Source organism: Capsella rubella, unplaced genomic scaffold (assembly GCF_000375325.1).
Source record: "Capsella rubella cultivar Monte Gargano unplaced genomic scaffold, Caprub1_0 scaffold_6, whole genome shotgun sequence".
NCBI classification, from domain to species: domain Eukaryota; kingdom Viridiplantae; phylum Streptophyta; class Magnoliopsida; order Brassicales; family Brassicaceae; genus Capsella; species Capsella rubella.
This window is the reverse complement of record NW_006238918.1, coordinates 227,039-238,600: the sequence shown is the minus strand read 5'-3', so window position 1 is coordinate 238,600 and position 11,562 is coordinate 227,039. Positions and strand designations below refer to the sequence as shown.

General features: G+C 35.3%; 3 protein-coding genes across 3 annotated transcripts; 2 read left to right on the top strand and 1 right to left on the bottom strand.

Annotated features, from left to right (window-relative positions):
- The first annotated feature begins 460 nt into the window (after nucleotides 1–460).
- On the top strand, nucleotides 461–1,516 carry LOC17882499. Its single transcript, XM_006286336.2, has one exon. The coding sequence runs from the start codon at nucleotides 719–721 to the stop codon at nucleotides 1,163–1,165; it is 447 nt and encodes a 148-aa protein (XP_006286398.1). The 5' UTR covers nucleotides 461–718; the 3' UTR covers nucleotides 1,166–1,516.
- Nucleotides 1,517–1,748: 232 nt separating this feature from the next.
- LOC17882111 (putative tRNA (cytidine(32)/guanosine(34)-2'-O)-methyltransferase) lies at nucleotides 1,749–4,867 on the bottom strand. The gene is made up of 12 exons (XM_006288224.2): nucleotides 4,770–4,867; nucleotides 4,551–4,608; nucleotides 4,351–4,444; nucleotides 4,091–4,140; nucleotides 3,611–3,660; nucleotides 3,364–3,472; nucleotides 3,195–3,255; nucleotides 3,059–3,111; nucleotides 2,871–2,963; nucleotides 2,697–2,760; nucleotides 2,466–2,573; nucleotides 1,749–2,206 (listed from the first exon to the last, which is right to left on the bottom strand). The coding sequence occupies exons 2-12, from the start codon at nucleotides 4,575–4,577 to the stop codon at nucleotides 1,986–1,988; spliced, it is 930 nt and encodes a 309-aa protein (XP_006288286.1). The 5' UTR covers nucleotides 4,578–4,608; nucleotides 4,770–4,867; the 3' UTR covers nucleotides 1,749–1,985.
- Nucleotides 4,868–6,835: 1,968 nt separating this feature from the next.
- On the top strand, nucleotides 6,836–10,740 carry LOC17882718 (auxin transporter-like protein 1). Its single transcript, XM_006287556.2, has 9 exons — nucleotides 6,836–7,181; nucleotides 7,300–7,491; nucleotides 7,686–7,874; nucleotides 8,000–8,112; nucleotides 8,223–8,406; nucleotides 8,497–8,594; nucleotides 9,216–9,423; nucleotides 9,744–10,001; nucleotides 10,319–10,740. The coding sequence occupies exons 2-9, from the start codon at nucleotides 7,303–7,305 to the stop codon at nucleotides 10,544–10,546; spliced, it is 1,467 nt and encodes a 488-aa protein (XP_006287618.1). The 5' UTR covers nucleotides 6,836–7,181; nucleotides 7,300–7,302; the 3' UTR covers nucleotides 10,547–10,740.
- Nucleotides 10,741–11,562: the final 822 nt, after the last annotated feature.

Sequence of the window (11,562 nt, the reverse complement as noted above, 5' to 3'; positions counted from 1 at the left end):
AATAATAATTAATTAATTTTCATAGTCTGAGAATGATTTTTTGAAAAATTGAAAGTTAAGAAATAATTTTTTTTACAAAATGGTATAATCATGTTTTAGAGGATAATTGCTAAATTAAGATTTTTAAAAATATTTTATCAATATTATGAGTAATGGTGAATAGCTCCCAAATAGCTCCCAAATGTTTTGGTGATTGTCAATTTGACATTACTAGATTTTTATAATTAATGTTTAGTAACGAATTTTAAGAGATATAGTTATATATACACGTTTATTTGATACTTCAAACCAAATAAAATCTCTTTTCAAAAAAAAATTTTGAAAATTGTTTTCTTTATAAGTTATAATAAATTTTCATTTTAATTTAATTTTAAATAAAGATAACCCGTACATTGGACGGGTACTAAACTAGTATATATATATATATGTGACATTGTCTTCTTCGTAGAAATTTCACAAGCTAATCAAACTTATAAAAATCAAGAATCAATAAACCACAAAACTAGATGTTGGTAAACATTTCGTATTGTACATTCCCTATAAACAAGTAACTTTTACCATCTTACTAATTCATCCCCACCCAACACACACTTACCTCGCATATATAACCTCTCACGTCTAGCTCCATTAGTTTCTCTCTTTCTCTATCTTTGTCTCCCTTTTGTACTCTCTTTGTCTTCGGACCATTCATTCGATAAAAGTAGTTTCAGACAAGAATATGTCTCCAAGAGGATCCAAAAGAGTGAGTTTTAGTCCCGAACCAAAAGAAGCAAACGACGAACCAATCTTCCCAACACGCACCGGTCTCAGCTCCTCACGGCATGGTCGTCGGAGGGCCGTCGTCGGAATTTTCAGCTTTGGAGTCAGTACTGCGCCGGCGGCTAGGAGATTTCTCCGGCGTGTCGGAGCCGGAGTCGGCAAAACGTTTCGTTTGATATCGTTCGGCGGGAAGAGCTGTAACAACACGAAAACGATGCCTTCGTCTTCGTCTTTCTCTTGCTCTTCTTCGTCTTACTCTTCGACGTCTATTCCTCTGGCCAAGTCAAAGTCTCTAAACGAATCGGAGTCTCACCGTGCAGAAGCTATTGAGGACTGCATCGAGTTCTTGAACTCTTGTTCTTCTCTGTCGAGATCAAACTCGATCTCCACCACGTGGTCTTGCTAAGCTACGGGTTTGACCCGATTCAGGTTCGGGTTCGATCGACAAAGCTCCATGATTACTATTCTTTTGTCAATGTAAAAAGAGTTCAAATCTGCGTAGGTGATCAGAGTTGCTTCAGTTAGCTAGTGACTGACTACTAAAAGGTTATATAATTCTTCAATCTTCTTCTTCTTCTTTGTTTTCGTTTAAGTTTCGTAACAAACTATAAACCAAATTTATTTTTTAATTGTTACCAACTTGTCACTTCTTGTCAACAATATACTCGACATGCAGTAAATAACTCAAATATGTATTGGATTGTTATAGTTTCAACATGAATCAGATGGTTATGAGTTATGACGTTATTTATTTAAATTATCATGTTGTTTTTTTCTAAGTCATACCATTCACATCTCTGTTTACTTTTCATTTCCAAGTTGTGCAGCTTTCGAATGTCATGAAACCCATTAATCGATGAAATTCGTGATGCACTATTTTGCTTCCTAACAATAATATTCCTATGCAAAAAAGACAAATTATTAGTACCATAAAAACAAAAAATAAAAACGAAGTGGACCAGTTTAGAATTCAAAAAGAGAGGTCGAAATCAAAGGACCATATGATATGACTGAAAAAGCTTCCTCTTTTTTGACCAATATTTGGATGCATATCTTCCCAGCAGATAAAAATAAAAGTAACAATATTTAACTTAGACATTCAGATTCTTATTTAAAAAACTTAAAGACTCATCATAACAAAACATTTAAGCGTTACAGGAATTGTAGGTCCCTGAGCTCTACAGCCTTTTAAAGAATCCAATGGAAAAGTTTGTTTCTATCAAACCTCAAGAGTTGAAGCTTTGTGCTGAAGCTTTCTTGAGCTCAAGTGCTCGTTTATAAGGTGGTGCGATCGGAGGTTGAATCGGGTCTAAACTCTGGTATGACGATCCATCTGCTTCTTTAGGAAGTGGGTAAGACCGGTCTGAGTCGTAACCCGTTAAGTCACCACATGCCAAGAATGGTATATAAACTTTGTTGGGTCCTTCAAGCCAACCACTGCTGCAATCTGCAGAGTACCAAGAAAATAGATAATTGCAGGAACAATATCAAAAAACTAAAATATTCTCTTTTTGAAGCTGACGTGATACTAAAGAATATTTCTTTGTCTTGCCCAAAAGGTTAACTTCACATGAAGAGAGCACTTTAGGTGAGAGTTAGGTTGACAAAGAGTAAATTTAAAGTGTACTACTCAACAATGCACACGTTAGTTGTGTCTAACTTGAAGAGCTTCAGATTTTTGAAAGTGAAGTTATGAGATTTTTTACCAAGATCGCTTCCACCTGAAGGGCTTCCGACTTTCTCCAAGAGACGGTGCAGATCTTTCGGGTTAAATCCTTCTGGTGGAGCGTAATTTTCGCAAACAGCAAAAGCCTCTATAGAAACAGAGTAAAGAATGTAATAAGAATCTCTAAGAAAAAGCAACATTCACATCGTTGATGGTTAAACCATTGAGTAAGGAAATCATATATGCACATGTGAAAGTTGTATTTTTTTACCTATACTCGAATTGCGGCTACTTTTTGGTTTCGCAAAAGTTACAGTTGGGAAAAACAACTTCAGCTACAAATAAAAGGTATTAAACTATATCAGTAAAAGCAACACTAAGTATTATGAGCACAATGTCATAACTTACTTTACAGTTAATTCATGAGCACAACATCTAAACTTACTTGACAGTACAAGAGACTTGTATCTTTTCCGCGGAATATCTTTGCAATAAATTTTCCACCTTCTTTAAGAACATGGGTCACAATCGTTAAGCCCTGAAAAAGGGTTTGTTTGTTATTATTCATGATCATATGCTTCAGGTTGATGCTAAATAATACTGATTCTTGTAAATAAGAGCAAAGCAACTTACCGCTAGAATTAGTTGGGACTGGACAAATTCATCCATGTCATGCAAACCGGTAACTGCAAACCAAATAGTAAAAGGCGTTATTTTGATAGCATGCAAATATTTAGCGGCGAAACAAACACTATATATACTATCTCACCATCTGGAGCACCATCACAAACAACCAGGTCCGCTTTGCAGCCATCAAAGTGTCTAATGACCTTATGGAAAACCGAGAATCAGTAAGCTATATATATCAAAGACAAACTCCAAACATAACCAAGTAGATAAAAAAATATATCTATGAGCTAGGAGTTGAGAAATTTTACCACTTCAGCAGTCCGAGCATTAGTTATGTCCCCTTGAACCTGGATGACACCTTCAATTGGAGCCATAGGCTGCAAATCTATGGCCACTATAAGAGGAAGATCTCCTTCTCTGCATAGTGTTTCAGCAGCAACAAATTAATTTCACTTTTTTCAAGAAGTGAATTATTGAAGTAGCACAACTAAACTAAAGAGAAAGGATATTGAAGAGAAACAGTGTGTAATAATCTAAGCAAATATGAAAACTCACTTTGATTCAGCAGACGACTTTGCAGGAAGATACAATTGACGACTCAAGACCTACAAATTAAGTGCACCGAACAGATTCAGAACGTGTTCTCTTAATTTTATACACTACAAAATCAACCAGAGAACCATATAAATGAATTTCTAGAGCATCCCCTGTTCTCCCATGCCTATCACTTTCTGTTTGAGTGTTTTCCTCTATTTAACTCCTACTACACTAACCGAGCTAAGTTATCAGCTAACTGAGATTGCAACTCAAATTACATTCATATGCAAAAAGATGACCGCAGTGATAAAATAAACCCTAATAATCTCAATAGCTCTAATTCAAACTTTAGAATTTCTGAACATTATTTTCCTTCTTCGATGCAAAATGGTCGGTGGTAGTTAATTCGTTATAGAGCACACATAAAAGATCTGCTAACTGACTAAGCCGACTCACATTATTACCAATGTGAATAAATTAAACTCAAGACCACCATACCTGACTCCAGCTACCAGGTGCAGCACATAAATCTACAACCCTCTTCACTCCTGCATATAGGTAAAAGTCAAAAGTTGGGAAGTTAAAGTGGTCGTTCAGCTGGTCAAACGTATTGCATTCTAATCATTCAATAAATAGTTTTTGACCAAGATCTCGTTAGATCAGACTTGGCATCTGTAGATGAGGGTTTATGTGAGACTATTCACTGACATAGTAATTACAAAAGGGGGAACATAAAAGATTAGAAATTCATAGATTACCTTCAAAAATGTTAAATTCTTCATCAATCTGAAGAAGCTTAAAAGCACTTCTCGCACGCCATCCTTCTTCTTTGGCTTTACGATAGTAGATATCCTACAAACAATTGGTTAACGCCCCGCGAGTTAAGCAAATCTCTTCCCCGAGAAATGTGGAGTGTTTAGGCTCTAAGAACCAAAATAAATTTCATTTAAAGGCATACCCTTTTGTCCCGAGAAGCTTTTCCCATGTCTTCTAAATAAGAAAAATGAGTTGATTAACTGCAATGAACACAGAAGGTGAGCGAAAATTGATCGGACATAGATAAGTTAAGCCAAAAGAGTGTCTCAGAGGCATACTATCGAACAGGTTAAGGGCATTATGTAAGAAAGACAATTAGTATACTAGCTCAAAATACAACAAGGATATAAAGAGAACCCACCAAGTTACCGCACAAAATACAGCAGCAGCTACCTCAACGGAAGAAGATTAACACCAAAGCAGAATTTTAAGCTGGAGCCTGACAAAGACTTTTTTTTTTTTTTTTTTTTTATTCTTCTGTAGTTTTTGTTTTATCTGTGCCTTAATGAACAATTTGGAATAAATCCGAAATAAGAGTTTAGTTGGTCCAGAAACAAAATACGAAATAAGAGTTTCATAAAAAAAGTTATCATCGTCTAAGTTATTGGGCTTGAGCCCAAATTTATTAATTTTGTTAATTTTGGCCTATTTCTATGGATTAAGGCCCATTTGTAAACAAAATGTGTTTAAAATAATCCAAAAAATCATTTCGTAATTTAAGCTTGCTTTAAAAATATTTGTATACAGATAAATCAAAGTTAAAAACCAAAACTTTGGACCCAAAAAAATAAAATAAAAAATGTGAACATCCATTGACTGATTTATTGTTTAGTTATGATTATATCCGATCATTAACCGACTATAATATAATGGATAATATTCATTTATAACTTTTCAAAGATATTATTATTAGTTAGTGTATAAGTATAAGTTTTGGAGTAAGGAGGATTTATAAAAATCTTTGTAAGTAATAATGAAGAAATAGAGATACCTTTCAATGAATTGATACGCCAACAATATGAGTTTGGTCGGTCGATCTCATGTAATGGTCTCACTTCACATTTCACATTGCACATTTATCTCGTAGACGTTGTTTGTCTTGTCTCCCACCCACTTTTTATATCACAATCTTTCTACAGGAATTTTCAATATCTACTATTCTCCTAAATGGTGACCACTAAGAGAATATATAATTTCCCCACTATGTACAGAAGAATTTGAACAAAAAAAATCGCTTAACTATATATATGAAAGGTGATGATCAAGAAAATCTTGTTAGTACTTGTTCTTCTTGATATGTGATCTCTATTTGGACGTTGAGTTGAAGAATCAAATCAAGAGAGGATCAAACTGGAAAGCTGCTTCTTTTAAATCTCTCGGTCCATCCTGAAAAGACCCAAAGGGCATCAAAAGTCCATCACTTATTCTGTATTGCTGCTCTTAACGCACTAAAAAGCCCATTCATTACTTAAGTATTCTCTTCTACTTCTTCTTTTTTTTCTAATGTAAATGGTTAACTACATAATACATTCGTACCCATGACGACATCACTCTGAATCAAATGTTCTCACGTATCATACAATTTCTTTTCCAGTTTTTGCCAATAAGCATAATAAAGTCACGGAAATAAAGAAAAATAAAAATACAAATCGTAGATTAATGAAATATAACCGAGTGATTATCGTAGAGAGGATCCAACGGTAGCGAAATGGCGAGTGTACAGAGAAGAAGTGGAAGGACGCGTAGAGGAACATGAACAGAGGAAGTGCGCTTTGATGACGCGCGTGGGATTTTCTTTAAACGCGTGAAGTTTAGTTCCTTAATGGGGCTCTCAAGCCGACGCTAATTTAGGATTACACTGTCACTCTCACTCCCATCTCTTCCATTTTTATTTTTTAGAATAATCACAAGAAAAATCATTTTTTATAAAAATATACTACTTGTATCATCGAAAGATTAGTGTGCACGAAAAACTGTCAAAAAAACTTAACCAGTGAGAGATTCGTTTTGTGTGTTAATAATGTACTAGCAAAAATATTATTATAATCTCTAGAAATATTCACTTATATAAGTTATAACCTACACATTCTATGTTAGATATATGAATAATTGTCTGTTTAAGTGCGTAAAACCGATAAGCTAGAATTTCATAAACCTATGCGAACCGATGTAAATACTAAAAGATATGAATTAGTCCTTAAAATAAACCATACTAGTAGTATCTATGATAGTTACGCATATTCCCAAACAAAGACCATCTATGATTAGATTACCACATTTATTCGAATTTTATCTAACTTTTCAAACAGCGTAGAAAGATACGATTTTAAAAAAATACACAAGTCCAAAATCAAATGATGGAATCATAGTATATTAGAGAAGCAGCAGGTAAAAAAGACGAAGGAAAAAAAAGAAAGCTTCCTGCTTTTATGCTCTCTCTCTCTCTCTCTTTCTCTTTTATCATTTCTCTCATCTGAACATACACTTATAACAAAGGCGGCCGCATTAAAAGTTCAAAACAGAGCATTTTTTTAAGTAGACTTCTTCGTTATTACACTACTCCTCAGTCACTCACTCACCATTCTTAAGGAATCAGAGCTCTTTACTCTCTCTCTCTCTGTCTCTCTTGCATCCAATCTTTCCCATTCTCTCTCTCTCTCGTCTTTGTGGCTCTCTTTATCATTTTAAGACTCTTGCGTTTGCTTCGGAGGTTGGAGAACGAGACAGAACTAAAGTCTCTCTGTTTCTTCTCAGACAAAAAGGATAAAAAAAGGTGAGAACTTAAAGACAACTTCTTTCTTCAAAAGATTTATATCTTTTTCAAATCAAGAACCAAATTATAAAGATTCTAACTTTTTTGCTTTGTTGACCGTAACAAATATAATCGATAGCTAATGTCGGGTGAGAAACAAGCGGAGGAGGCAATAGTAGTCGCCGAGGAGGATGGGGTGGCCGGTAGAAAAGTGGAAGATTCAACGGCGGAGGAGGATATAGACCGCGGCGGCGATGGATTTAGTATGAAGAGCTTCCTCTGGCATGGCGGGTCCGCTTGGGACGCTTGGTTTAGCTGTGCATCCAATCAAGTAAAGTACTTTGATCATTATTACTATATATTTATTTTTTTACAAAACAAAGGTTTCTTTATTAATATAATAAAGAACCAAATTACTCTTTCTTTTTTGTTAGTTTGTCCTAGATGGTTTTTATTTTTTCTTGATTTCCATAAAACATTCTTGAAACAAATAATAACAAGGTTTAAATTAAAATATGGATGCAGGTGGCACAGGTGCTGTTGACACTGCCGTATTCGTTCTCGCAGCTGGGAATGTTATCAGGAATATTGCTTCAAATATTCTATGGATTAATGGGATCTTGGACTGCTTATCTCATCAGTGTTCTTTACGTCGAGTATCGAGCCCGTATGGAGAAACAAGAGGCCAAATCCTTCAAAAACCACGTTATTCAGGTAAATATCGTTTAGTTTATAACATATTTGAGTATCAAAACCCATGTAAATTATATACATACTGAATTTGAGTTGCATGTTTTGTTTCCATAACCCAAAAAAAATTAAAATTAAAATTTGGGAAGTGGTTTGAAGTGCTTGATGGGCTGCTGGGTCCGTACTGGAAAGCAGCGGGGCTCGCATTTAATTGCACCTTCTTGTTATTCGGATCAGTCATCCAGCTCATTGCTTGTGCTAGGTACTTCTTCCTTTCTTCCTTTTTTCTTTTTTTTTAACCACTTTATTTTTTCTTTCTCAATCTTTTAATTATCATAATTTGATTCATGTGTGTGTGTTATTGTGGTGCAGCAATATATATTACATAAATGATAGGTTAGACAAGAGGACATGGACTTATATATTTGGTGCTTGTTGTGCCACGACCGTTTTCATTCCATCTTTCCATAATTACCGTATTTGGTCTTTCCTCGGCCTTGCCATGACCACCTACACCGCTTGGTACCTTACCATCGCCGCTTTTCTCCATGGCCAGGTATCTCATCAAGAATTTAAAAAGAAAGAAAAAAATGAAACAATAGTGGCTTAAACTGGCTGTGAGATCTGTTGGTTTGTGATTTTGTAGGCGGAGGGTGTGACACATTCCGGTCCGACCAAGCTTGTGTTGTACTTTACCGGTGCCACCAACATCCTCTACACCTTCGGTGGACACGCTGTGACCGTGTAAGTCTTATTTTTTTTTAAATATCATGCATTAACAAAAATAAAATTTAGGTTGTGAATAGTGATGCGTTCCTAACAAATAAATGTATTAAACATTTTGCAATTTTTATTTTTATTTTTTTGGACAAATCATTTCACAATTTATGTAGGTTAATTTTGTTGCAAATTTTTTATTATTAAAAAGTCTATTTTCTCTGAAGATGATGTTTCTTCTTTTATAAATACTCATCTCTTTTTAGCTTCTATATATGCAGCTTTTGCCGGTTACTTTAGGTTCTGTACTAAACGCACAAACAGACAAAATCATTATTACGAAATAAATAAAGGACAAATCTACCAGGAAAATTCGATTTACCTTTTTAACACACTAGCTAGTTTAACTAATAATCTAAGAAATTCATTATCATTTTTTCTTTACGATCAATCGATCATACTAATTACTAGTACTATAGGAAATGTTATCTTTGAGAGTACGTAAGTTAACGTAACCACAGTGGTCGGACCGGACGGCCAAACTCTGGCCGGACCCATGAATCCAATGTAAAAGACTTTTATGCAATAATATATATTTTTTTTATGCAATAATATTCCTCCTTTTAACCTATAGTATTAAAATTGCAGGGAAATAATGCATGCGATGTGGAAACCAAGGAAGTTTAAGAGCATCTACTTGATGGCGACTCTGTACGTCTTCACGTTAACACTTCCGTCGGCCTCCGCCGTCTATTGGGCTTTCGGCGACCAACTTCTCAACCACTCCAACGCTTTCTCTCTCCTCCCTAAAACGCGTTTCCGTGATGCCGCCGTTATCCTCATGCTCATCCATCAGGTTCCCCTATCTTAACTTAATACGTAAAACACGTTCCACAATACAATTACATTATGCATTAATGGTTTTGTCCAAGCACATGCTGTTATTAGCCTATTACGGTACCGGTCCAACCTAAGAACATTATTCTCTTTCTCATAAAGGAATCATCTTTTTGTATACTTATAGGTTATGACATAGACAAGTGCGTCTAACCATTTAATTTAATTGATTATGACTATTTTTCTCGTCTTTAGCTTATAAACATAAAAATTTTATAATGAAAATGTTTATAAATACTTAATGGATTTGAGATTTGTTTTTTGGATACACATATACAGTTTATAACATTCGGGTTTGCGTGTACGCCATTGTACTTCGTATGGGAAAAAGCGATCGGAATGCACCACACGAAGAGCGTATGCCTAAGAGCGCTGGTGAGGCTACCGGTGGTTGTTCCAATATGGTTTTTGGCCATCATTTTCCCGTTTTTCGGGCCAATAAACTCGGCAGTTGGAGCCTTACTAGTTTCCTTCACCGTCTACATCATCCCTGCCTTAGCCCACATGCTCACCTACCGCACCGCCTCTGCCCGCCGGGTACTATCTCTCTCACTCACACACATTGTTAGCATCCCTTGAATAGTTTTGAATAGATCAATACCCCCAAAAATTGGGGATATAATTATTGGAGGAGATAAATTGATACATAGAATAGGTTGAGTTATGAGCTGGCTTATACTTTTGCATTTAATCCCAAATCAATGAGGTAGGTCCTTAGAGACGAGTGACCATTATTACAATTTGACTAGTTTCACTTAAACATATATTCTCTTTGATACAACGATTAAATAAGTAGATTAATTCATGCCAATGATACGATGTATTGATTTGTTTATCTTGTGATGACGTGGCAGAACGCGGCAGAGAAGCCACCGTTCTTTTTGCCCAGCTGGGTCGCAGTTTACGTGATAAACGCTTTCGTGGTGGTTTGGGTCTTAGTTCTCGGGTTCGGTTTTGGCGGATGGGCTAGCATGACTAACTTCATTAGGCAAATTAACACTTTTGGCCTCTTTGCCCGATGCTATCAATGCAAACCGCCGCCTCCTGCTCCGATCACCGCTGGAGGTCACCACCGCCGTTAAATTAAGCCGCTGCTAGTGACGTGTGAAAGTGTGATCGTCTTTTGTATAAAAGGATATACATATCTATCTATCTATATTTCAGAAAATTTAGCCATGCTAAAAAAATTTGGTTAAAATGATTAGCGAGATGGTGCCCTTTTTTTGTGTTTGTCACGTGGTAATCTTTTAAGTTTTATGACAAGACTAATGTGTGTCTTCGGTCTTCCTAACTGGTAGAAAACAACTGGATGCTGACAAAATGGTTTCTCATTTTAATCAATCAGCCAATCTGTCATATTTGACTCCGACGACTATAAAGAGTACACAATCTTTTTATTTCCTCCAATTTTGAAATTTCTTCCGCTTGGATTTTTTTTTCTTAATGTTCTAGAATCTTGGTGGTTTTAGGATTTTTGTGTATAATAGTCACGGAAAATCCAAGTTTTTTTGGCCTTTATTAGATATATGTATAATTCAGCGTGGAAGAGGAAATTTATTTTTACATAAATTTGCAGCCTAAATTCAAGCAGAAACAACACCACCTCAACGAAGTACGAGCCGAGTGCAAAGATGATAAGCAGGCAACTATCGAATTTTCGAATACAAGTTCTAGGGTCCTTGCAGGCTTAGATAGGCCCAATATAGACTCAATTAAACTAGTGGGCCTTACATCGAAGGCGATTTGTTTACTTCTTATTTGTGTATAAACTAGGTTCGGACCCGCGCTACAGCGCGGGGGAAATAATTACATATATATAATTTTTAACGGATTAGAATATGTTACATTTTAATTTTGTTAGAGTGCAGTCGATTACGGTAAATCATATATTTGTATAATAAGTTTAAATAAAATAATAAAGAAAAAGCGAGTAAATAATCATATACTGAGTTTTGTCGATAAATTATTCATTTTGACTATTTTTGTAGTAAAAGTAGGAATACACGTAAAAATTACATATTTACAATATATTTTTTGAAAGTCCGACCCGTAACAGAATTCATTTCGTAAAAAACATTATTCGTAACTCGCTTTATCA